At 43.2% G+C, this 26,280-nt stretch overlaps 1 protein-coding gene across 2 annotated transcripts in view; it reads right to left on the bottom strand.

Annotated features, from left to right (window-relative positions):
• KLHL29 (kelch like family member 29) overlaps positions 1-26,280 on the bottom strand; it is a 389,804-nt gene that overhangs the window by 12,383 nt on the left and 351,141 nt on the right. For both annotated transcript variants that reach the window (XM_032185708.1, XM_032185707.1), the window contains 5 exons: positions 23,373-23,571; positions 20,648-20,830; positions 17,752-17,932; positions 8,727-8,920; positions 515-659 (listed from right to left, as the gene is read on the bottom strand). In XM_032185708.1, the coding sequence (XP_032041599.1) occupies positions 515-659; positions 8,727-8,920; positions 17,752-17,932; positions 20,648-20,830; positions 23,373-23,571 (902 nt within the window). The remainder of the gene's footprint in view (positions 1-514; positions 660-8,726; positions 8,921-17,751; positions 17,933-20,647; positions 20,831-23,372; positions 23,572-26,280) is intronic.

Here is a 26,280-nt window from a genome sequence, read left to right as displayed (position 1 = left end):
CTGCCAGTTTGGGAAGTTTGTTAAACCTGTGACTGGGATCAGGGAAGCGAGCCCAAAAAGCAATCGAAGACACGCAATAAATAATAATTAATATCAGTGTGCGGTGCTATTTTTTTTCCCTTTCAAGGCTCTTTTGGCTAGATAACAAAATCCAGTCCCACATGATGGCAGTCTCTCTTACAGCCTTTACTTCTCATCCTCTGGTTACATGGGGCAAAGTGCGGAAAACAGGGTGACTGTGCTCAGCTGGAGGAGCCCTGTGCATGGCCCTGCCCTCGACACACACTGCCTGAATATCAGGAGACGCATGAACCACAGCAAGGTGCTAGAAGTACACTTTGAAAAATGTTGCATCCCCTAAACACGTAGTTTAGAGGACTTTAAACATGTACTTTAAAACCCCAGATGGTACACACCTCCCTTCCCCTGCCCCTTCACTATTAGGCAGCATTAGTGTATTTATTAGCAGAAAATGTTAAGGCACCGGTAATTCAATTTGAATGTTTTTTCTCACCTGCAGAACTGCCTGGAGTGGTTCATGTTGGGACCTGCTTTAATATTGCCTTTCTCTGGGTCATAGATGGTGGTTGCTCGTGCATAAGCTCCTCCAAGAATAAAGATGAACCCATTGAGAGTGACTGCAGGAGCATATTTGTTATCTGTCAATGGAAAGCAACACTGAGATCAGTTTTAGGCTCAGGTTTGGAGACTGTTTTTTATTTATACATTCCCCTTATTTATAGATAAGTCACGTTTCTTCATACCTCCAAGGCTAGGGAAAGAAAAATGAGGAAATCTTTCCTGGTTTTGTTCTTCTCTCTTACTGTTCTCAAAGGCACTTTTAAAGTTCATCAGTCCTTCATCCCCCAGTACACACCTCCCTCTAAACTGGTAAAGTACAATTATCCTCTTGCAGAGCCTAATGGAGTCACCGTGAAAGCACCACTCTTACATATGAAATTAAGATGTCAAGTTGTTTCAGACTTTTGAATTGCTGCAAATTTTAACTCAGATGCTTCCCAACTCTGCGCAGCGGCTAAGTACAGAAGAAACCCACGGTGCAGAGTCCCACTTAATAATATTCAATAGTTGATTCTCTTTTGTATTCTACTTTTGCTTGTGGGAAGGTCACCCACACAATCCAGAAGATTTTCTGAGACCTGACTTTTTTTTTTTTCTCCTTCATCTGTCTCGCACATTCACCTGTATTTTTATTTTCAGATGTGTGAAGTACCTCCGAGCAGTCCTGCGTATTGCAATGAACCGTGTGACACCGGGGTTTGAAATTAAGCGAGTGCCTTCGCCTAAGTCACGTTCAATCAAAGTTTCCAAGGATGCTTTCAAACTTCTCAGTTAGCTGCAACATTATTAGAAATACTAACCATAATTTATTGAATAAAATAATTCTGATTTAATTAGTTGACTTGTCCCGTATGCCGCTATCACGCCATATGCACATTATTAAATATGAGCCAGTTGGGCTGAAATTTCTCACGATGGTGTCTGTCTTAATGCGAAACAGTTTTTTTAATCAACATTTCAGCGAAACCAATCAGTAGTGTCTGGGAACAAAAGATGGGAAAATACATTGCTTGAGTTAAAATATGCCTCACAATTAGTTCTCTAAGAAATAAGTGCCATTTCCTGGGTGGCTATCCTGGCGTTAGTGGACACGTATTTTGCACTTCCTATAAAAATTCTCTATGAGTAGCTATATGTTAAAGCTTCTCCCAAGTCTGTATTTATGTAGCTCAGGAAAGGGTGATCCTCTTGCATCTCCAGAGGAGAATTAGCCTGGACAAAGTGCTGCTGGCCATGTGTGAAGCATCCAGTGCAGCACGCTGGAGAGGAAGGCCACCACCTTTTGTGTTGCCCATAATGGCCTCCATACAGAGTCCAAGGGCTCTATAGGTTCGTCCCATATCTGTGACTCTACAACTGCATCCTTTTACAAAGAAAGAAAGAGATGAGCTTAAACCAACGCCAGTGACTTGACTTTTGGCACTCTCTTACCTCTTGCGTGGCTGGCACTGTAACCCTGAGGTTCTTTTAATACCATCTTACTCCATTAAAAAATGTAATGAGAGATTTAATTTGACAGGAGTTAAGCAAAAGTTGCTGAATGTGTCCAGAAGAGTGGTAATTTCCTTAACTGGGGTTTGAAGTTGTTAAACTAAAAGGGAAATAATGGTTTTTTGGTGTCTGCCTCTGTTCCAGCGTGGCTGTGGTGTGGTCTGGCGCAGTTTGGGGGAAATATGAGGCTGCAGCACCCGACGTGAACACAGACAAAACATGTTACGGGTTTAACGTGGACTCCTATTACTCTCAGCATCTACCGGCATATGTCAAAAAACACAGATGTATTAGGAAAATGTCACTGATCCTTGGGAACAGATGGGAAGAAACTAATTCATCCAGAAAATAGAACAAGGAGTATTCAGTTTCTTCTCGGTGCCACTAAGCCACTATAATTCATCAGAAAGACTTATCTGTCCTAACAACTCGTCTCACATCCCTTTCCAAATCAGGCTTGCATATGTGACATTTTTTCCAGTTAAGACACTCATCAGAATTTTTCCATATTTAATTATCACATTTTCCTGTATTTTTTTTTCCCTTCAACTAGCACTACTTTGCAGAAGAATAAAACTCGCGCATTAAAAAAAAAAAAAAAAAAGAGCTCAGCACTCAACTCCCAAATCTCACAGGGAAATTATTTGGGGCTCCCTCAAGGCAGAAGCAGCGGCTTCTCAGGAGACTGAATCACTGACTTCACATTCCTTTTTGTCAAAGGAAAAGAGGGAACCCCCTTGGTTATTTTTATAGTGACTTTTTTTTTTCTTTTCAAATAAGCAGACAGTGTGATATTCTTTCTCTTTTTCCTTCCTTCCTTCCTTCCTTCCTTCCTTCCTTCCTTCCTTCCTTCCTTCCTTCTTTCCTTCCTTCCTTCCTTCCTTCCTTCCTTCCTTCCTTCCTTCCTTCCTTCCTTCCTTCCTTCCTTCCTTCCTTCCTTCCTTCCTTCCTTCCTTCCTTCCTTCCTTCCTTCCTTCCTTCCTTCCTTTCTTTCTTTCTTTCTTTCTTTCTTTCTTTCTTTCTTTCTTTCTTTCTTTCTTTCTTTCTTTCTTTCTTTTGAGGCAATCATGCTCGATTCTCATCAATTTTGCAAAACACCACCTATCTGTTGTCCTTTTAGTACTTTTGACTTTAGCTACAAATTCATAAATTGGCATAAAGTAAGCCTGAGACTGAGAAACAAGGAAATCTCTGCTGCTTCTTTCAGGAAGGGAGAATTTCACAGCATAGTCCTGTAAAAAAGTAAAGTCACCAGGGTTGGTTTAAACCTTTCTCTTTTTTTTTATTGTAAAAGGACACAGTTGTAGAGCCACAGATACGGGAGGAACAGATCCTGATGAAGATACGGCAGAAGGACACAAGGGACACCCCTCTAGATTCCGGCAGAGAGAAGGCCGTGTATTTTCTTATTTTGTTACCATGGAGGCAGAAGTTTTTCACAGACACAAGGAGCTTGGAAAACTCAAGCTGGCATCTAAGTGTGGATGACCTCCTTCAATCTGCAACCTTGCTTCATCCCAGGTGCTACCCGTGTCCTTCCCTTACCCTTTCCAGGACTTGGTAACCTCATGCAAACACCCAGGAGCCCCCAAAGTTGGTCACTGCTGGTCTGTAACATGATGATAGTGAAAGGTGGTGGGGGACCCTGATTTTGCAAAAGCATGTGCTGGTTGGGCTTTTTGGTCAACGCTCCTGGGCATCAGCAGAAGCTCCTGTGGATAATGGGATTACCATGGGACACAGCCAGAACTCTGGTTATTTCAAACACCTGCCTGAGGGAAGGAAGAAAGGGGAGAGGGAACATGGAAACTGAGGCTATGGAGTAGCAGCCTCCTTTCCTCTCCAACATTCAGATGTTGCGGCTGTTGGACATTGGCAATATATTTAGGGCTGGAAAATCTTAAATGAGATTTGTACATGACAGCAAGTTCACTTGAGATTAAAAGGCAGAGTAAATGTAAAGGAAATAGTAGACAAGGGGTATCTCTACACGTGGCAAACATCATAGCATCACTCTTCTTCGCTGTTGCAGTAGGAAAACATGAAATTATTTCTATTCTAGTAGCAACGAGTTGCTGCAGGAAGGGGTATGCACTCAAACACAATCCTTGAGCCAGAGCTGTACTTCACATGGTGTTGATAATTTAACCTACTGGTGTGCTCCTCTCTTTCTAACAACAACATGCTGTCTGTGATGTGTTTTATGGCTCTCATATCTCCTGGTACATTACATGGTCAAGTATCATAGATCTGCTTTCCATTCCATGATTACTTACAGACCTTATGCTGCCTTCCAGTGAAGCACTCAGTCAGAGCCTGAAGTGGCACGAAAATGAATGGCAGCAGCACTCCATATGGAAACAGGTTATTAAAACCAAACCCAACACTTTTGTCAGAAGGAAGAAATGCTAGCAAGCCACCAGACCTAACACAGCCCCTACCAAAGGATCTCCCTGCAGGCGTGGGCGGCTGGGATGTGGAGAATGATGAGAATGAGGCACATGATGAAGCATATTGGAGAAAGGAGACGAGTTAATAGGATCCAAATCTGCTTTTAATAGCAAGCATCTCTTCCCCTCCCTGAATACTATGCAGACAAGCTCAGGAATGGCATAGTAATGGATGAGATAGCGTCCCTCAGCAGTCGGGAGGCTGCAGTCTGCTCTGTAACAGAGTTCGGGAGGCTGAAGTGCAGATATTGCAGTTAGCAGCGAGGTCTCAGATGTCAGCCCTTCTGGCACAGTGCTGTCACTGTGAGGGGAAGCCAGTGCTCCCCGGGGAATGAGGAGACAGAAGGAGACAGCGGGATGAGGAATGATGATGGCCAGGTGTGCTCCAGGAACCAGCCTGATGGGTGGGGAACATGCAGCAGACGAGAAGAGGAAGCCAAGCTACATCACCCCACATGAAGACAGAGACGCTAGCTGATTTCTCATAACTACACAAGACTCATTGCTTTGACTTCTAGGTGAGAGCCAGCCCAATCCACAGCACAAATACCAAACTTTAGGCCTTGGGAAGAGGGACAGGACAAAGACACATCTGATTTGTCTAGTGAAGCCCAAATTCATGGGACTGGTTGTGCATTTTAACCAAACTAAGACAGAGGATGGTGAAGTAGTAATGCCCAGACCCTGCTAACACCATTTTCCAGGTATTTCTTTCATTCTTAAGTCTATGTCTCACTTCAGTCTGACATATTACTCCAGTAGTAAATGGTATGGGGAGGAATTTGGATTAGAAACCACTACTTGGATTAGAAACCAGAAATGCTCGTAGATCTTTGACCTCTGTGTTCCAATAATTCTCAGTAGATTTTAAAAGTTAGTAGCGGTGAAGAATAAACACTTACAATCCTGAAACACCAATCAAAACTTGTAATTCCATCAGTAGAGATGCTGACTGCTAAGCGTATCAAAAAAAGTGTATTTTAGTGCCCTGACATGAAGGCACAACGTGAACTAAAATGCAGTGACAAGATAATTAGGCTTACTTACAATCACTGACTTCAGCATGTCTGTGGCCATCTTGTTAAATAGGACAAAACTTAGGAAGCTGGGCATGAAATGTATTTTTAGCAGAGCTATATAGGATGACCTGGTAAGAAATGGAAGGACAAGCACTACAAGGATGTAGCCTGGGCTCATTTACTTTGTAGGACTTTGGCCCAACACCAGCAAACTTCTTTAAGCTCCAAGCACAAGAGGACGTGCAAGGTGGCTTACGAAAAACATGCAGTGCAAAAGCCCTGGGAGGCTCCGCTATACAAGTAATATCAAGCTGTGCTGCTCCAGGAACATCTGCTGGCTCCACAGATGGGAAGGACAGAAGCAGGGCGAAGGATGGGGAACTGAGAAAGAGTATCCTCTCCAAATAGAGAGGTGTGTAATCAAACCCTTTTTCTACCCACAGGCTACCACAGCACTTGTGCAACGTGTCGGTGAGCCTAGTTTTACATGTATACCTACTGCCCACAGTTGTCCCAGCACCTCATGCCAAGTGAAGTCTAAGGAATAAATGAAACCTGGGGGTGAACTCACTGTTAGTTGGAGGAGAAAGGCAGGCAGAAGAGAGCAGGGGCTGATGTGGATATGCTATCAGTCCCCACTTCATACCTCCTCTACACAGATAAGAATATCCAGCCTGCTTCACCTCCATTAAGATTATCCTAAAAGTGCCCCTTTCCCTCTCCATGGTTGACACCAGTGCTGCTGTGAGTTAGGCTGGCACATGATGCTTTGGAAGAGCTGGATGTGTCGCGTTCAAACATTTGCCATGCTGCATTCAGCTCGCTGATGGCTGTAAAATACCAGTGACTTGAAACAGGTACCACTGGTCTAAAGATCTCCAGAGACTTCTTTTGATACTGGCATCTACTGTTGCATATTTGAACATACTTGAGGTGTTTTTAAATAATCTGTTATTCCATTTGAAGTTGAACAGGCTTCACTGATCTCTGGAGTCATCTTGAACAACACAACTCACTGTCAGATGTCTCAGGTTACTTACTCTCGAGAGACACCTCAAGAATCCACAAATATACACAAGAAGGCTTTGAGGCTGTCAAAGTTACCCCAGAAATGATCGTATTAGAGTTCAACTCATTTCATCTCATCTGCATTTAGTAAAAAGTAGTCCAAGACTCCTACCCCCTCTTTGTTTCAAGTAAAGGTTGACTGCACTGCACATGGAGTATCACTCAGCTCTTTGGGGAGACTGTTTGGGGATACAAGTACAGGTGATACTATGGTTCTTGTAGAGCTAGAGAAATAAAAATATATTTCCAATATTCCTACAGCCTTTTTAGAGAAGACCAAGCACCATGTCAGTTCTTTTTCCCAGACATTCTCCACTGGGGTGCAATTTTTCAGACTTTGTGTTCTTTTACTTCATTTGCAAATAAATTGGCATTATATATTTCTGAACAAAGGCGCACAGCAACTCTGCATTTCATCATATATTTTATGCCTTCAACTAAACTAATTAACTTTGTTTACACCAAGAAAACATAAACACTGTCTTTTAACTTCATTGGTGTCTTTTGTGTGTTTTTGTTAGGAAATGGTAGTACACAGGCGTTAGAACAATGGGTGACAAACCCACCTCTGGATGGTTTGGATGATTTTTCCAAAGCATGCATAGTGTTGATGCCTGCTAGACAGTCTAATGAGCCCAGGGAATGATTTCTTAGCTCCTGTGGCACTTGTGCTATTCTGGTAAGGAAAAGGAGTGCCTTTTTGCATAATGCATTCATTTTTGCAATACACCCTGAGTATAGGAAAACCTCGCACCGTCAGTCAGTGGATTAAATGAACAGTGGCAGCTGCAGCCATGTGATGGAAAAATGCAGGAAATAGGTTTGTTTGCACTGCTGTATTACATAAACATGACTTTTGCTGGTTAACGCCCTCCCGCTGGGCACTTCATGCTGCATCATATGCATGTCATGTTAAGTTAGGCTGGACACAAACAGCAGCAAGAGAGTTGGAAAGCAGCAGCGCTGTCTTCACGGGGCAGGCTACAGCCATGGCTGGACTATTTTCTTGTGATCTGTTTTTACTAGGAAACTCCAAGAAGAGAGTCATAATAATTGTAAAGAGCTACCATAAAAAAAGAGCAGCTTACTTTAGTTTTCTGAATATGCCTAGGCCACATCTGGATACCTTATAACCATACTTGTGTAATTTATTGCTTGCTGCTCATACTTCATCTACCAGGCTGAACACTGAGATCATGATTTTTTACATGAAGCAGCTCATGCCACAGTTTCAACACGACAAAGCGGTTTAGGACACAAAAGCAAGGCATCCTAAAACAGCTTCTCTGTGATGACTGCATGAGAGCTGTTTCTTTGGACACATGGTCCAGGTCAGCTGTCACCTGCATGAACATCCTTGTGTGGCTGAATGCTAAATCACATTTCCAAAAGCAGCCTCGACTTTCAGGGTTCAAGTTGGCACAGAAAGCAAATCAACTGCAATCTTCTGAGCACTACCATAACTTTGGAAATCTGTACTTCTGAAGTTCTCTTCTACCCTGGGAAATCTGGACTTTCACCTTGCTCTTTTTCTATAAAATAGAGCTTCTTGCTCTATCTTGTAAAAAGTTCAGAGAGCGCAAGGGCATCATATACTAATAAACACAGTTTTAATAATTTACATGTCTTGGACATCTCAGAATCTGAAGCATGTATTCCTTTCAACACCACTGATAAATTCCAGTTAAGAATGGCCACCTCTTCCTACCAGAGAGGAGCCATTTTAACAGAAACACGAGTAATAATCCATTGAGTGAGCAGTGCTGTTTTAAGCATGGAGCAACATATGATATTAGAATGAAGTTTCACTGCACTTCACGATTTTCTGGATCTGAAATTGCTAGTTGTCCATACCTAATAACTGCTTTCCTTTCTCCTCTACTTTGAACTCATCACTTCTAGCTGATAACTAGCTGTATTAATGAGTGACAATTGCCTTCAGTAAAGAACCAGATAATTGCCTCTCTGGTATAAAATACATGCATTCCTGCCAATCTGCTATAAACATATCTCCCCCCCCAAAAAAAAAGAAAACTAATTTGCTTTGCACAAAGGCATTAAAATACCTTCAGCACAGAGATTTCTGTCATAATATGAGTTTGCTCGAACCCCTTACCGATCATTGGAGACTCTATAAAACTCCACGAATTAGTCTGGGGGATGTAGGACTGCAAGACCCCGGCAGCTCGTCCGGCTTCGTTCACCCCACCGAAGACGTAGATCTTCCCACCACAAACGGTAGCAGCGGCCGAATGCACGGCCTTGGGCAGAGGAGCGATGGTCTCCCACTGGTTGGTGATTGTATCGTACCTGCGATGAGAGCAATTGGAGTGAGCTGAGATGATGCATGCCAGTTGAAGAGGATAGACAGGCAGAGAAAGCAGGCTGGGATATAAGAGAAAGGCAGCTTGACAAGCTGAAGAAAAGCAGAGGTGGAAATGTATTTTCTAACATCATACAAATTCAACCACTTGGTAAATAGTGTAATTAACGCCTTTTCTGAGCTTTTAAAACATTGATAAAAGCGCAGAGAAAGCTAGTCCTATTTTCTGTATATGCCTCTCAAATCTGATTATAGTCCAAGCTAAAGAAACTCGGGACATCTTTGTTGAGATGTCTTCCACTAATTAATTTCTATTAACGACTATACAATGAGATTATTCTTGCAAATCACTACAGTGATATCCAATAGCAACCGCAGGCAGGCAGCTGTTAATATACTTCAGTTGTTCAGCTTGTGGAACACATCTCACCTGCACTATAATGCAACACGATAGCTCTTTTTACTCTAGTTAACTGACCAGTGATGCACATTTTGTGCCAGAGAGAGTTGCTTCCATTTATTTTCTATTGTGCAAACCATGTGCTTCATTGCAGGATGCTGCAAATGTTAATGCCAGAATAAGATTTCACTATTGCATCCATATTTGACAAGAACCAAACAGAAAGGAGTATGCATGAAAGTGCTAAATTAGTTTTAAGGTCATCAGTATCCAATTTAATTAAGCCATTGACCATAAGGGATGTGCAGTTAATAATCCATGGATGAAGATTCATTTTAGACAATGTCACAAGTACAGACGTCAATTTTTTTAAAGATAATGTGGCAGGGATCCAAATAGCTGCTCTAAAATGAGTCTTGGAGACAGCGGAAAATAATGTGATTTTTAGGCTTCAATATTTCCATGTAATGGCACATTCAGTCAACGAGGACTTTCCTGCGAAGCAATTACTCAGAACTGTGTACTGCAGGAACAGAAGTCCTCTTCACCCATTCGGGGCTTTTGTTCTTAATATTAGTAATATGCAATATGCAAACATTAAATGAATCCACGGCCACAAATCCATCTGTAGAAAATGATTTAGCGACAGGGGAATTCTCCCTTTGTAACATGTCCCTCATATACTCACTGCCTAAACTTGGGGAAAATATAAGGGACAAAAGAAACAAATGGTGGAAATAGCACAAACTAATGTGCTTAATGAAAGTGCATTAATGAGTTTCCAAGTAATATAACCAAAAGTAATTAACACACTCATAAATGAGGAAAAGGAGGCAAACTTCAACTGAAAAATAAGAAGTGAGTAAAGTCCCTTCTAATGAGCATGGAGAACTCCATTTTACAATGCTCTAAATTAGGAACTGAGAAATTAAATTCATCTACAACAAAGTGATCAAAGGGGAGAAATGTAATGAGATTAAACAGCATGGTGCTGGGAACATTCAGGACAACACACCTATATTGTGCTGATTCTTAAAGTCTGGTACCAAACCCACCAAAACCGAGACTGGAGATGCATGTTTGGCTACACAAGCCTCTTCCAGGTAAGGCACCACATGCTGCATCTCCTGCGTTTGCCCACAGCCCTCGAGGCAGCACTCACTGCCATCCTAGCAGATAGGCATAAATGTCACCTAATGTAAACAGTTTCATTTGCTGCTTTGGGGTTACACTTTGCTAACTTGCTTACTGCAGTAGTTTTGGGTTTGGTAATTCAATTTTTGATGTGTATAATAAAAGCGGTTAATGAATTGGTTAATTGGTAAGAAATTGAGGAAAAAAACAGCTGAAAAGAACTGATCTTCTTTCTAGCTCCCCAGCTTCTGGGATGTAAGTTGTAACTGTCACCCAATACTTAGCACCACTGTCAGTCCAAACTTCAGAAATGTTTGTGACAGTCTACAGGGTCTGAGAGGGGAAGGTGGTGGGCAGCCATGCTGCCTTCCCTGGCAGAAATACCTGGAAGACTGCTGCTTCCAAGACAGACACATTACTGCTAATGACTTTCTGATCCTCCTAATACATTTTCAAAGGAGGGGTTATATCCTTTAAATTTGCTGGGAGTTGGGGGTGGTTGAGGACCACGTTTATAGGAATACTGGTGAAAGATTCAAATTGCAGAAACAAAAGTTCTTTTTCTGAATGAATTTCACTGGGATCCCAGAGACCTCCCCACTACTCTCCATTTATACTTTACAATGACAAGAACTGATCTTTTTGTCTTCTGCTCTCCTTCATCTGCAACCAGAGAAACAAAAATTACCAGTTTCACTTCATCTGCTGAAAGCCAAAGGCTGCAAATTTACAGGATACAGGTGCAAGTGGGACAGCTTAAAAATGCTCATCTTGAGTGTCCTTCGGTTTCAAAAGCCAGTGAACCATAAATCAGGTGGCAGCCAGTCCTTGCCCACCCAACCCCACTACCCAACTAGGTTTTATACAGGCTGCCTCTTTCACTTACTTAAGAGGATTGCTTACTCCTGTGGTTGAAAAAGAGAAGGAGATGCCTTCAAGTTCCTCCATCCACAGGGAATTTATTCCTCTGGTTCATTACCTCCTTGCAAAATGGTAGGCCTGATTTCTAGTCTCTGTTTTGCTTCAGCTCCCACCCATCTGACAGTAAGTCTTTTTTTCTGTTAGATTATAAAAATGTCTACTGTCAAAACTCTCTCTTTCACGTATGGACTTGCAGAAAATAATAAAGTCACCTCCTCACCTTCTATAGGATAAACTAAGTAGTGTAAGCTCCTTAAGTTTACCCCTACAAAGCAGGTTTCCATCATTCTGGTCTAGCTCAAGTCAGCTCTTAATGTGTTCACAGACGGATTTGCACCAGATTAACTAAATTAATAAAGTTGAATCGTTGTAACCTTTTTAAAGAATAGGAAATAACAACACCTGCTTTACCTCTCTGCCCTCTGGCCTCTCCTTTTGCCACATCATCTCCAGTGATGCCATCTCTCCATCACCTCTGGTGCTAGTGAGGCTTTTCAGCTACCTTTAGCACCATCTCTTCTCAGGGGCCAGCAGGGAGGGAACTGATTTAAAAAATAATCACTTTGATCTCTTTCCATTAGTCAAGTTTTGCATTTGATTCCCCTGCTTGAAGCCATAGATGGAGACTTAATGGGAGCTGGCTTTGAGCCATGCAAAGGTTTTTCTTCCTTCTCCTCCACTGCTCCCTCCAGCCCCAGTGTGCCCATGCCTCTCCTTGGCTGTAGGCCTGGTAGGCCCATCCAGTATGCAGAACATGAAACTTCAAGGACATCTCCTTTCACGTGACAAACTCCTGGTTTGGCAGTCCACTTGGTGTTACACAGATGCCCTTGCATGCCTTCCTTGCCCCGTGTGCAGCCCAGCATCCTGCAGTCCATTGCCCTGCCATGCCCTGGACACCAGGCTTTCGACACGCGCAGGACGTGTGTGTCCCTGCCTGTCACATCTCCTGCACCGAGCTGTGTCGTCTCACCTGACCCTTGTGCAGGCACTATGCTCTGGTTTATGTTTTATTTATACACCCCTGATATGGCAAATGATCTGAACCCAGCAGAAAATACAGCCCAGGCGTGAAGAAAACACTCTCAGAAATAACCTTGCTACTTTTCAGAACTCTCCACTGACAGGATTTCAGCTCTGGGCCTGATCCTCCTCGTGCTTCACTTGTTTAGTTTCGCACCTCCTTTCTTGCTTTTCCCCTACAACCCTGATATTAACAGCAGAAAACCCCGTCACTTCAAGTTGTGCCATTTGCTTCTCTGCCTTGCTGACTTTTGATCCCTCCAGTACCTGAAAATAGCTCCCCTACCCCACCCCTTCATTTCTCTCCTTCTAGATTGAACAGCCATATAAATATGGCATATTTATTCACATTATAAAATCTTTGCAACACGGTCAGTAGCTTACAGACATGCACTCTCCAGTTTCTTATACATTATTTAATTCTGTTTGTAGGAAAGCTGCTACTTAAAATAAAGCTGTACAGTGTCATATTGATCTGCTCTTCAGATGATTCACGTGTTGTTTAAAATCATATTAATGGATTACTATTTTTTGCCTTTTTTATTTTCTTCTGACTGTTCTGAGGAGCTTAAGAAACTATTCTTGGACAAGGCTATATATTTAATTTTCTTAACACATCAATAAAACAGTAGGTTCTGAAGCAGTTTATAAAGCTTCTAAGGCTCATTTTTACATTGAATTTTTTAGACTCTCTTCCAAGTACACACTGCCAGCTGAAGTAATCTCCCAGTTTTAGACAACCCTATTGTAAAAGTGCTGTCAGGTCAAGGGGATTCATCTTCTTCTGTCCTTCAAACAGATAATAACCACAAAGCACCCACATTTCCACACTTTTAGTCACATATATTGTCTTGTCAGCATATGCAGTCTTCTCAGCTCTCAAATTGCATATATTACAAGGCCCATCCATTATCTAAAAACCTAGTTCGTGGATCCACTTCATTTCTCCACCTCCCAACTCAACTCATATCTCAGAAGAAGACAGAAAGTGTAATACTCTCTCGCCTAATACCTAATGACTCGCTCCCTGTCACACAGAAACTTGCCAGAGGGGCTTGATTGAGAACTGCAGTCATGCTGTTATTTTCCTAAACAGCCATTCCAAAAACATAACTCTCCCTAAATGTATACCCATGTATATTCACAAGAACAGACTTATAACTCAGCCAGTCTGGCACATGCATATTGTTTTAAGATGAGTAATAAATGACTCCCACCTGTCTGTTTGTGGTAGTCCTGTAATATTATCCGTCAAAATAGAACTTTACTGTCTCTTTGCAGACAAATGGCAGATAAAGGGTAAAAAAATCTCAGCCCTATTGAAGTTGATGGGAAAACACCCACTGATTTAAGTGGCACCAGAATTTCTTGTTGAGGCTGCACCCTTCAGCATCAGTGACACAACTGAAAGCACAGACAGAAGCGCTCAGGAGCAGATGCCATAAATCATTAGGAGTCTGATGGTCCCTACTTGCTTTAATGCTTTCTAATGGTGCAGTAGATATATTAGGTGCAACCAGGTAATAGCATGTATAGCTAATATGGTCTGACAACTGTTTTAAAAAAATAAAACAAAAACATCTTTGTAAAACTTTAACCATTTAGGATGAAATGTTTCAAAAATGCCCAGAAAAACACAGGTGGAGAACAAGAAGAAAACTGGTGGAAAATATTATCTTTGCCATTTTTGGAGACCAGCTATGGCAAGACACCCATCAGACTCCATGCTCTGGGGCTGCTAACTGGTGAAGTCAGGGTAGGTCCCTGTGGACAAGAGATGTGCCCTCCACAAGGCCAGTGAAAATGCATTGAAATCTGGTCAAAGCTGGGCATGGTCACACTTGGGTTAACGGAGTAAGCAGAAAGCAAAATGTTGGTAAAGACAAGATGTATGCGGAGGAGGGGAGGTGGTGAATGGATGGCCCAGAGAGGGGAGGGTGTCCAGTGTGTTGCTCTTCACACTGGTGGCACAGTCCAGGACTGTATCATGGCCTGGATAAGTCCCCATAGCTCCATCTGGGTGAGCAACATCAATGTAACCTCAGATGCCTCCTTTGGGTTGAAAAACAACCAAAAAATCAAGAGGGCATAGTCCTGAAATTCAACACTGAGGGGCAAAATGTCCACCTCAGGGGTAAATGTAATTTTGGGCATCACTTAACTTGGAGCGTGTGACAGTGTCACCTTATTATTATTTTAGTACAGTGCTCTTGTAAGAACTGCTGGAATGACAGAGAGGTTGCCCCTCCAGCAAGACGGTATCTCAGTGTCCCATCCAAAACCCTAGCGCAGCATTTGCAGAGAAATGTGCAGCCCCCACAGAAATATAGTGGGAAAAAGCCATCTCCTTGTAGAGATGGGGAGAAGAAAGAGAAGACAAAGGCAAGAGGTGTGTATTAACTGTGTATAGGACAGCAGACAACTGAGCAATGACAATTATGTTTTTATGTATGCTAATGGTTTCAACCCAAATTCAGGTGGCTCATTGCAGAGCTAGGAACAGTGATTCCCACTATTCAAATTACTCAGCAGTCAAAGAAATTAGCTGCCTGGTCCAAATCGGAAATGCTTTTGTCTGAAAAGGTGTGAGCTTGCTCAGTACAGCTACGAAGGTCATATTTTTCTCACCTGTGTTTCTAACAGCAGACCCCTGAAACGTCCTTTCCAAAACACACAGCTTCAGCAATGGGATGTTTTGCTTCCGTAATTCCCACTGCCATTTTAATACAAAGAACAAAAAAGGAAACATCCAAAAAGCTCTTGGCATAACCCAAAAGAGGCCATGTTGCACTTTTTCCCTGGCTGTGTCTCGCAAGTCACTTTACAGACAATAGCAGATTAATTATAACCACGGGTTTAACAAATCCCCATGACAAGGCATCGTTATTGTGGTAGAGACAGCATGCACTGAAATGATAGGGAGGAAATCTACTACTTTCCTATGTAAAAGTCTCTTGGTGGGCTTGCTACAACTGAAGGCTAGCAGGGCTGCTCTCACTGAGCCATGCTGGGCTCACCAAGTGTGACTTTGCAGACTGCAATGTCATTTGTAGTAAGGGTATGGGTGATGGCAATGACACGGAACGAGAGGGGTTAATGTTGTTTGATTCAGCTGGCCAACATTTTGGATGCTTTGCTAAAGGGAGGCCATGAAAATCAGAGCAGAGAAAGAAATGAGACTGGGAAAAATTAAAGCAGATACTTTAATCAAGGACATTTATCAAGACACCTCTCTGTGGTAGCATTAGTTAGATGTTCCTCTTGATTGAGAGATGGAGTGGAAGACTGCATCTCTTTCCTGAGCTCACACCTTCCCACATTCACAAAAACACTGCTCTTAGCTAAAAATGTCCTGACTTAAATTTTAGTACAAATGCATTCAGAAATCAGAAAAAAAAAAAAGACCTGCATAAAACAGTGAGATTTTCTTCAAAGCAAGTCCCAGGGGCAGTGCCCACCTTAAGCTCAGAGTAAGGAGCGAAGCAATGCTCATGTGTAGCATTCGCTATTATTTATTATTCATTCTTTGCTGCCTGCATTTCCCCGACTTGCTGAGAGCATCACCAAAGTCAGTTCTTCAGCCCATGCCTGGGCTGGGAGGGAAGTCTACTTGCAGACCCTGTCCCACAACATGTCCTTTCCAGTGGATATTTTGTCAAATAGCAAAATTTTGTCTCCAAGGCAAAATAATGCCAAATTTGTGAAGACAGAGGAACAGAAAACGAGGGCCATATGTGAATAGTGATCGCTCAGCACCAGACAGATCTTCCTGGCCATGCATAAAACAGGTACCATCTGCTCTGTGTCCACCCGCATCATCCTCTACGCTTTAAAGACCTAATGTGACGTCTTACTGATGCTTCCTCCCTGCTACTGCCTTTACTAATTCCCTGAACTGATCTGTCCCGTGCACTGAAGTAGGGAGAAAACCTTCAGGTAAAAAAAAAAAAAAAAAAAAAAAAAAGTGATCACACGATTGTACCAAAAAATCAAGATACAGAAGGAAACTTTTGTTTTCCTAATTTAAATTTCCTAATTTCCTGAGTGCTTGACTTTGAAACACGAAGAAGCTTTTTTCAATATAGGTTTTGGTATTCAGTATTTGTGATATCTACTTAAATGAAAAAAAAACACACTATCTCCTGCATTAATGGAACATAAATGTTGCAAGCCCCAAATCCAGAAATAATAGGTAGAAAACACTTCTAATCCTACTGTTTTGAAAAATGCATTTTTTATTTTATTTTTTTTGCATATCTTGCTTAACGACATATCCTTTTTTGGATTGTCTGCTAAGGCGACTTTTACGGGGAACTGCCTGCTTCAAAATATTGCCGAAGTAGTCAAATTCAGCACTTAAAACTGACAAAAAAAGAAAGAAAACTTGTATTTTTGGCTGCCAGATTCACTAAGGGAAAGTATTTCACAGAAACGTCTCATCAATCTATTGTCAGAATGCATTTTTAAGTGTTTGGGTAAGGCTAAGGATGTACTGATCTTTTTGGAACGGAATATTCTTATACTGCATTTCAGTATTCACCAATTTCTAGTTGTTCATGAAAATATTGATATGCACAGATAATATGATGTTTTATTGACTGTTATTGTTGACATGAAATTAGCCAGTTTTGGAGTTTTACTTTGTTAAATCTTTGTGTTTCTGTTCCTTCCTTTTTTTAATTTTCATGTGAGAACAGGAAAATTTTCCTATCTGGATTCTCTTGAAAAGGAAAGTTTCCATTCTCTTCCATTTCTATTTAGTCCCTCTCAGACAGGAATTCAAAACTGTTTCCATTTACTGGTTGTTTTATTCTGAACTTGGTAGGTCCCAGCTCCCGGCCAAGAGCACCAAAGGAACAACCTTCCTTCCAGCCAGGCCAGGGCTGGGTTGGTTTAGCAGATGGGTGCATGTGAGAAACCTACTTTGCTGTTGCTTTTTTCAGTTAAAAAAATAAAATATATATATATATATATATATATATTTTTTTTTTTTTTTTTTGGTGGTCTGTAAAGACTTCCATCAGTACTAAATTCAAAGGACATTTATTGGTTCATTGTGTAATTTGTGTTAAATGTCCAAAGAAACTTAATTCCTCCCTTCCCTCCCCTGCACAAACCAACAAACAAACTGGCAGCTTTCATCTTTGGTTTTGAAACAATGGTTTCCACTGAAGCTTTAAAAAAAATCTAATCCTGCATATTTTCCTCCTTTCTTAACAGTTACAAAAGCTTATTTTAACATGTACGGCACATTTGACGTGTCTTTTAAAAGGAGAAGCATCCTTTAACATAGCATGGAGTCAAAGCACCAGCAAGGCACATTTTTTGTAATATTTTTACCTTTCCACATGGTCAACGTTGCCTGCCACTCCGACCCCTCCAATGGTATATATTTTCCCATCGTACACCAGACTGTTATGTCGACACCTGGGGACTGTCATTCGGGACACGAGGTTCCAGTTATCGAGCAAGGACATGTAACACCAGACATCGGCGAGCGTGACACCCGACTCCATGCCGCCTGGCACCAGCATGCGGCCGAGGGAAAGAAAAGGGGAGAATTACGTGAGCTCCTGGAACGGCAGCAGCTCTGCGCACAGCAATCAAAGCCAGTTACAAAGTAAAAACTCTTCAAATGACATTTGACTAATTAAAATAAATCACCCTCAATACTGAGCATCTGTTCCGATGATGCATATCTGTGTCATTTATTCATGAGTCCCAAAGGCTGTTTCTTTTTTTTTTTATTAGATGACATGAAGAAATCAAGATGTCAGACTATGAGGGACAAGTACGTAAGGGGATAGACCCTTTCCAATGTTCATAAATAACTTCCAGTCTATTAAATTACTGCAACACTTGCAAGAAGGTGTCATGAGGCAGAGCCTATCTTGGCTTGCGAGACACAGTCCAGTCTGAAATCTAAATGCTTAACACAGTGATGGATTGAAGCAGCACAAACATGGGCAAAACAAAGCCAGTGCTTGCGTTGCAGGCTTGCTGCCTAATTTTCAGGGACAAATTCCTTATTTATTTTCATTTGCTGATGAAAGGAAGAACCAGATGCACTGCTCTTGTAAAACAGTTTCAGATGCTCAAGTGCAATCACAGAATCATAGAATGGTTTGAGTTGGAAGGGGCCTTAAAGATTGTCTGTTCCACCCCCTTGCCATGGGCAGGGACACCCCCACTGGATCAGGTTGCCCAGGGCCTTGTTCAACTTGGCTTTGAACACCTCCAGGGATAGGGCATCCACAGCTTCTCTGTTAAATCTGTTTCAGTGCCTTACCACCCCCATAGTAAAGAATTTCCTCCTTGTATCTAATCTAAACCTACCCCTTTTTAGTTTAAAGCCATTCCTCCTTGTCTTATCCCTGCACCTCCTGACAAAGAGTCCCTCCCCAGCTCTCCTGTAGGCCCCGTTTAGGTACTGGAAGGCTGCTGTGAGGTCTCCCTGAAGCCTTCTCCTCTCCAGGCTGGACAAACCCAACTCCCTCAGCCTGTCTTCATAGGAGAGGTGCTGTAGCCCTCTGATAATCCTCGTGGCCCTCCTCTGGACTCACTCCAACAGGTCCATGTCCTTTTTATGTTGCAGACTCCAGAGCTGACCGCAGCACTCCCCGTGGAGTCTCATGAGAGCAGAGCAGAGGGGGAGAATCACCTCCCTTGATCTGTTGGCCACACTGCTTTGGATGCAGCCCAGCATATGGTCGGCTTTCTGAATATTTATATTGGTTTTCTGAAATGTTTATTTTGGTCAGTTTTAAACTTCTGACTGAAGCGTCCAGTTTAGCTACTTAGTGGGTGTCTCGCTATCCCCACTTTGAAGCACAAAGAGGTTAAATGATTTATCTGAGACCACACTAGGAGTCTGTGATGGAGCCAGGAAAAGAAATGAGACTCTCAGTTCTGTGGTTTAATGACAAACCCAGGCTTTCTCCTTGCTTTTTCGCTCTCCAAAACTATGCTATGCAGCGTGGAGTCCAGTACTTCGAGCTTGTGGGGAGTTCATTCCCACTTTTGTTGGTTCTCCTTCCCTTTTTCCTGTTTCTTAATGGTTTAGCAAAACAAAATACCATTGGCAGTCTGCTAAGTTTCCAGCCATGCAGGACTTCAGCTTTCCTATTTTATCCATCGAATACCATCAGCTCATTCATCCAGATTCAAGGAAAAGAGCTGAAAGAAGTTTTGAATTTAGGATTCAGTGGCTTTTGCCAGCAGGTAAGGCACAGTCTAAAATATCTCTACATATTGTGAAGTGCCTGAGCTAAGAATAACTACAAGTCAGCCTCTCACTAAGAGCTCCATTGAATGCTTTTGCTCCAGCTCCAAAAAGAGCATGGGTGAAAAGCGTCAAGAAATAATTTCCAATCAATCCTTGGGGCCTCTATGCAGTATTAATGGAATTTAACACCACAGGCAGTGATTTTCTGTGGAAAATGCAGCGAGGGGACTCCATACAGGAAAAGACAACAGCTGTAACCCCTTACTGGTACTGCCTGGTGCATCTGTGCTCCCAGCTCCATCCTCAGCTCGCACACATCTGCACCTCCCTGCCCAGGATCCTCTCTTCATCAAAAAACGTCCACTCTGCTGCCATCAGTTCAAGCCATCGCCTGGTGGGAATTCCTTTTTGCCTTCCAGCCAAGCAGAGGTACCACAAGACTGTGAATAACCAGACTCTGCAATGCTGCAGGCACAGAGCAGACAGCTACTTTGGGAGTTAAAGCCTTTTAGGGAGCGTGGTCTCAGTTTCATTGAAACTAAGAAGATTATAGGGCTAGTGACTACTGTCAAAAGAGAGGTTTCAAAAACAAGTACACAAAGTGAATGCTCCTGTAAGCAAATACTGTAAGTGTAGGTCACATATTCAGTAGTTCAGCCTGTCTGTCTCAAATTCCATAACCCACCATTTAGACTCAACTACAGCCAATATTTTAAATTGTGTTACTATGGCACTGAAACCTCTTTGCATGCTTGATGGTTGTCGGACCTCTTTTCTTCACGTTGCAAACGCAAAATATTGCTGTTGACTGCTTTGAGGGAATGCTAACGTGGCAGAGAAATGGAGAATAATGACAGCAGGGAAATCCCTTGTCCCTTTCCCAACCTCCCCTCCCACTTGTCTGTTATTTTTTTAATTTATTTTCCCGAGAAGCAGCACATCCTTCTTTGTTTGCACTGCCTACGTTGTAAGGAGGAAACTTTCTCCCAGCCCAGTGTATTTGCTGCTCACCTGAGAGATAAATGTTGTCTCCAGCGCTGACCACGCTGAAAAACTCCCGATCATAGAAGGGAAGGCTGGCCAAGGGGTACCACTTGTTGTTTTGAGGATTTAAGCAAGTGACTGCTGTTAAAGCTCGTTGATTCATGCCAATCATCTGACGACCTCCAACTAAGACTATCACCTCAGCTACACCTAGGATTCAACAAGCAAAACAGTATTTAAAAAATGTGACATCTCTCAAACAGGCAGGAGCCTATCAAAAATACTCAGCAATCTGGGCAGTTTTAACTTGTTGTATAGATATTATATAAACTGTCTTGGGCTGTGCAGTTAAACGAGGAAGGGTGAGAAAAAAGGGAGTATGTGTGGGGAGAGTGGTGGGTGAGGAGCAACATGCAAGCATCCTAGGGATAACTGGGGACATAGTGTGTCATCTGGATAAAATTCAAGGGGGAAAGAAACTAAAAAAAATATTCCCTGTAAAGATGCCCATTGACTTCCCCAGTCTTTGGGTGAGACACACGTATCAAATCTTCGTTCCACTAAAGAAAATGGGAATTTTGTCAAGGCTTGTGACATCAGTGAGCTTGGCCTTTATCCACATAAAGGATGTTTGGGCTTTAACCTAAAGGTGTTCTCACACAGCTAGCATCTGCAGATTTAGCCTATAGTGATATTTCTTCATCATGATTTTCCTTCTCCATATGGACAGTTTGACCTACAGCACACAAGGTGTACAGCAAGCCAAATTCTCTGCTGGTACAAATGGACATTTTGCCTCCCAAACCTTTTGGACAAAAGTTTTGTAATGCAAATCTCGGCATTTTTTCACTTCCACTTTACTCCTAGCCCAGGCTACGCTGAATCTGAGCTGAAACTCTCCCCAGACTTGGCCTTGCAGTGGACTCCAACGATGGGTCACAGTTTAATTCTCAGGTGTTTTCTGGCTCTAGCCCCAAAGTACTGGGGATAGTTTGGATTCAGTGCTTAGCAGAAGTGTTAACATCTCTCCGTGGCAATTGTAAGCCTTGGTGCAATTTGTTGCCAGGAGGGGTAGGCTCAGAAACAGGTTCATGAGACCATGAGCTGAAAGAAATTGCCACCTCAGGAGCTGTGCTTGTGGCAAGACCCATTGCTGTGATCTGTTAAGGTGCCCAGTTCAGAGACAAGTGCATGCTGGCAGGGGGGTCAAAAGCCCAGAAGTGAGCCTGCCAGCCAGAGAGATCAGGAGGTGCAGCACTGAGCAATGCTTCTTTACAAGAATGGATTATCGTCATTCTTCATTAGCTTTTAAAAAATACATATTTGTGTCATTCCAACAAGGTTACTCTCTTACAAGTTATTAAGTGGAAGTGCTGTACGGTTTGAAATAAATATTTCTTGGTAACAAGAGATCATTATTTTTGCGACACACGAGAAAATCTAATCACCTGTGCGAGACATAACTTGATTATAATCAATGACCTCGAGAGAGCGTGCGACATGCTGCAGTGAGTCCACAAAGGGTGTTTAGAGATCCTTTGTGCCTCCATGAATGCCGTTGATATGCAAAATAACATGATTCTATATAATTAGACTCTGACCTAAAAAACTATAATCACCCTCTCTTACCCCGCGAGAATCACTTTTCCCTCATCAACAAGCTTCTGGAAATGGTTCACATTACACCTACAATTTTATATACATAAAATAAGCACTTTTCAAAAATCCCTTCAAACATCACACCATTAGTCGTCTTCAATGAAAGACTTTTTAGGGTAGATTGTTATTGAAAGTCCTCTACACTTCATCCTTCTGAAAGGTGCCTTGATGAGAGTCTCCAGAAGCGGTGAATGATGTAGTCTGATATGCCATCTCGGTGCCACATTAGCATTAGTGGCAGCTTGTGACAGAAAGTTTTTGCCTGGCTTTGTGAATGTACTAAGAAGAGGCAGAAGTATCGGTAGCGCATTAAAACAATTCACCGACTTCATCTGACTCCTGGAAGTAGTTTTGATATGGTATTTGTATCACTGTTCAACAAATATTTAGGATATTTCTAACACTACGTGATACAAGCTCTTCTGGCAAATTGGGCACTTTTTTTTTTTTTAACATGTATTTTTCCCAAAAGTAAAATATGTGCATTCCTCAGATGAGAAACTTTTTTTGAAGCATTATGGCTCTCCCTAGCTGCTGGGATTTTTTAAAGGGAATATATCCTGTGTGATCCATTTGTTTTGGAGGCAGCAAACGGCCTGAACTGGTACCTGCAAGACTGAGGGTATGAAAATAATGTATTTACACAGGGCTGTGAAAGTGAAGCTGTTTTATGAATATTAATCAGCTGCTACCTGCAAGAGGCTGGATGGCAGAGAAGCAAATGTTATCGTTCACCCGTTCCTGCAGCTAGAGAAGTGAGGCACGGAGGGCAGTGGGGGGATGTCAGTGTGCCTCACTGTCTCTGCCAAAGCTAATAATTCATACAAATTAGGCTCCTTTTAAATCTAGTTTACGGAGTGTACACCTAAACTCCCACATCTGACCCTTGAGAGAGGCTCCTCAATGCTTGAGCAAAGCAGAAATGAAAAATGGAGCTTGAGGTTTCTCCAGGCTCAAACAGGAGAGGGAGTGAAGGGAAGCAGCCAAGGTCTGTGGTGCATCCCTGGGCATGTCCTGGGATGTCCTGGCCATGCCCAGGTGCAGGAACTTGTGGCCCAGTGAGCTGGTGTGGCCAAAGGAAGCTTTGCTTTACCTGCAGAGAGCCTGGGTCGAGTCCTCGGTGTCTGCATCTCCTGTCGGGCGTGTGGCAGCATGTGATAACGCTTGGCCTCGTTCACCAGATCCCGGCAGGCCTCCGAAGACTTTATCAACTCCTCGTTGTCAACAACGTTCAGCAGATAGCTGGGATGGATGAAGGGGAGGCGCACCACTGCCAGCAGCTCCGCGGCGTACTGCAAAGAGGGGAGAAAAATCAGCACACTGCGGCCTTTGTTCAGCCGCTTGGCATCTCCACCTCCTCCATTGCAAATGGTCCCCTGCCACCCAACCTGGAAACACGCTCCCTTTAGAGCTGCCCTCACCGCACAAATTTGGCAGCATGCAGTCCTGATGGATTGCCATGGATGCTGCACACGTGTGCCAAGCTGTGCTCGGCGATCGGGTAGGAAGGAGGCAATGCAGCCCTCGGTGATCCCCCACCAAGGCTGGTTTTGGTCCCAGAGGGATTGAAAATAATTCTTGAAAAGGTGGTAACTCCTGTTATATAGCGCAGTATGGACAGGGTTTTGAAATAAAAGCTCAAACTCAGGCTGGATGTAACACCTTATGCACTGGAGACATGTGGTAAGAGTTCGAGTTTTCTGAATTAACCTCGAAATGTGAGTGGAAAGCAGTGCAAAAAAAAGAAAAGAGAAAAAAGTTTGGTGTTCTGGATGCGAAACAAAAGCTGGCAAATAGAGTAGATTTTAACTGTTTTTACTACATCAAGAGACTGAATAATACCATCCAATTTGCTAATTTTTTTTTAATTAATAGGGTTTATTTGTTGGTGAAACAAATCATGTACTTGTAGATTTTGGCCAAGTCAGACTCCAGAGGGTGCTATACAAATACTGTCAGTAAGTTTCATCTTCTAAATAAATACGTTAAACCTTGGAGGGCAAAGGACATCCGAGCAAATAAAGCTGTCTGTCACTGAACGTGGCTTAAAGGAGAACAAAACCTCAAGAGAGAAAACTGCAGTCGAAAAACCAAGAGCCCATCCCCAGATTATTCTTTTTATAGGTAATTGCTTATATCACAGCACAAGGCAGAGTACAGCGAGAAGCAGCGTAACGGGAAAATGCGGTCCTTGAGAAGAAAAACACACACACAGGATGCAAGCTAAGGGTGCGCAGCAGGAAACGATAATCTGTGTTAATAGATAGTCACATAACAGCGGCATCCAAAGACCCTGCCTGGGCCTGAGGCCAGGATGCAAATCAATATTCCTGAGGTCCGTGAAACCCGTCCTGAGCAACGCTGGGCACCAGCAGCATCTGCTGGCCTGCGGATGCCTCGGGTCTTCCAGAAGCTACTTGGCTCTTGCAATTTTTTAAGCAGCGGGCCTGGCCCTGTCACAAGTGAAAGCCAAAGTCACAGCAGGAGCAGGGACAGGGATGGAGAGGGTCACTGTGAGGTGGGAGAGCTGCTGCCAGGCTCCTTCCTGGTGCTGGCCAGGCAGGTGAGGACACAGTGATGCCTGGCACCACTTCCAGGGCTTCCCTTTTACCAACCCAAGTTGAAAACGCAGGCTTAATTTGGGAAGAAAACAGAGGATTTTTCCTTCTAGGGGAAATACACACTGCTTTCCTGCCCAAGAGCTGTGTCAGCCTGGTGTGAGCTCAGTTAACACCAGCACGTAACCACCCATGGGGAGCTGGGGAGCTGAACCCTGCTGTGCTGGCAGGGACAGGACAGCAGGGAGCCCATTGGGGTCACAGGGTGATTTTAGGTAGGGCACAGGGGATTTAGGCCTAGCCACCTTGCTGCCGCTGGGTGCTAGAGAAGTGATGCAAAAGGCAGGGAAAAACATCAATGCTCCTCTTCTGAAACAAATCTCAGGTGAGCAGAGAGCATCAGTTCCTCTCTGTTACCTCCGGTGTGGCACATGTGGCCGGGGCTGTGTAAGGCTTGAGGTCACTCCATCAGCCTCCAAGCCAGGGAAGAAGGGACTCCTCTCTTTTCTCATGCTGAAATCCATTTCTAAGGTGCTCGAAAGGAGGTGAAACGGTTGCTCTCCTTCCCCAGAGTCACAAATGTCAGGCACTTGGCTGCAGGTATTGTAATGTCATTAAGCGGTAACTTGTAGGAGAGGGAGCAGTGGACATATGGCAGTGGGTGGCAAAGCTCTGATTGCAGGAAGCGCTTTTTTTTTAAGAAGGTTGGGGGCGTTTAACCTTACAAGGGAGCCAAGACGAAACGTGGAATCGGGACACGGGAATAATGCGGGTAGCGGGTGCATGGGGATGAGCCAGACAACCCCCCGCGGGGAGGTTAATCCCCATCACAGGCTGCTTAGGAAGCAGAAAGAGCTGCGACAGGGCGGTTTAAATAACGTTGTAAAACACACACAACATGCAACCACAGAAGAGCAAGCAACTTCCCTCGGCGCTGTGGGACATCCCAGAGCTGCTCCTCAGGGAGCAGCCGTAACACGAAGAAAGACAAAACACAAAGAGTCCTGCTGCTAAATTAGGATGTGTGGTCTGATGGGCACCAGGATGGCCCAAAGTTTGGTTTAAGATCTGGAAGAGAGCAGGGCTGGACCATTCCTTGGGGCTGTGCAGCACGAATGCCCCCTTTCCCCTGTTTCCTAGAATAAACGGGGCATTACCGCTGCGTTAGCACAGCGAGCTCTTCCTCACACTCACCCACCTTTCTTTAATTAGATAAGTGAGAAAATGTGATACTGTTCTCTCCTTTATTCCCCCTCCCTCCTCCTTTGTCTGAGCTCGTGGCTTATTTTGAAGGAGAATAATAATTAGAACATGTTGCTTCCTTTCATCAGCTTGAAAGTCAATGTCACGTATCAAAACCCAGGTCGCTTTTCACTCTTATGTTCCCCCCTGCACAAACAGCAAGAAAAAGCTGTGTGTGTGCGTGTGTGCACACACAACCAC

The sequence above is a fragment of the Aythya fuligula genome, chromosome 3, assembly GCF_009819795.1.
Source record: "Aythya fuligula isolate bAytFul2 chromosome 3, bAytFul2.pri, whole genome shotgun sequence".
Classification (NCBI taxonomy): Eukaryota; Metazoa; Chordata; class Aves; order Anseriformes; family Anatidae; genus Aythya; species Aythya fuligula.
Note: the sequence above shows the minus strand (reverse complement) of the source record. Positions and strands in the feature narration are given on the sequence as shown.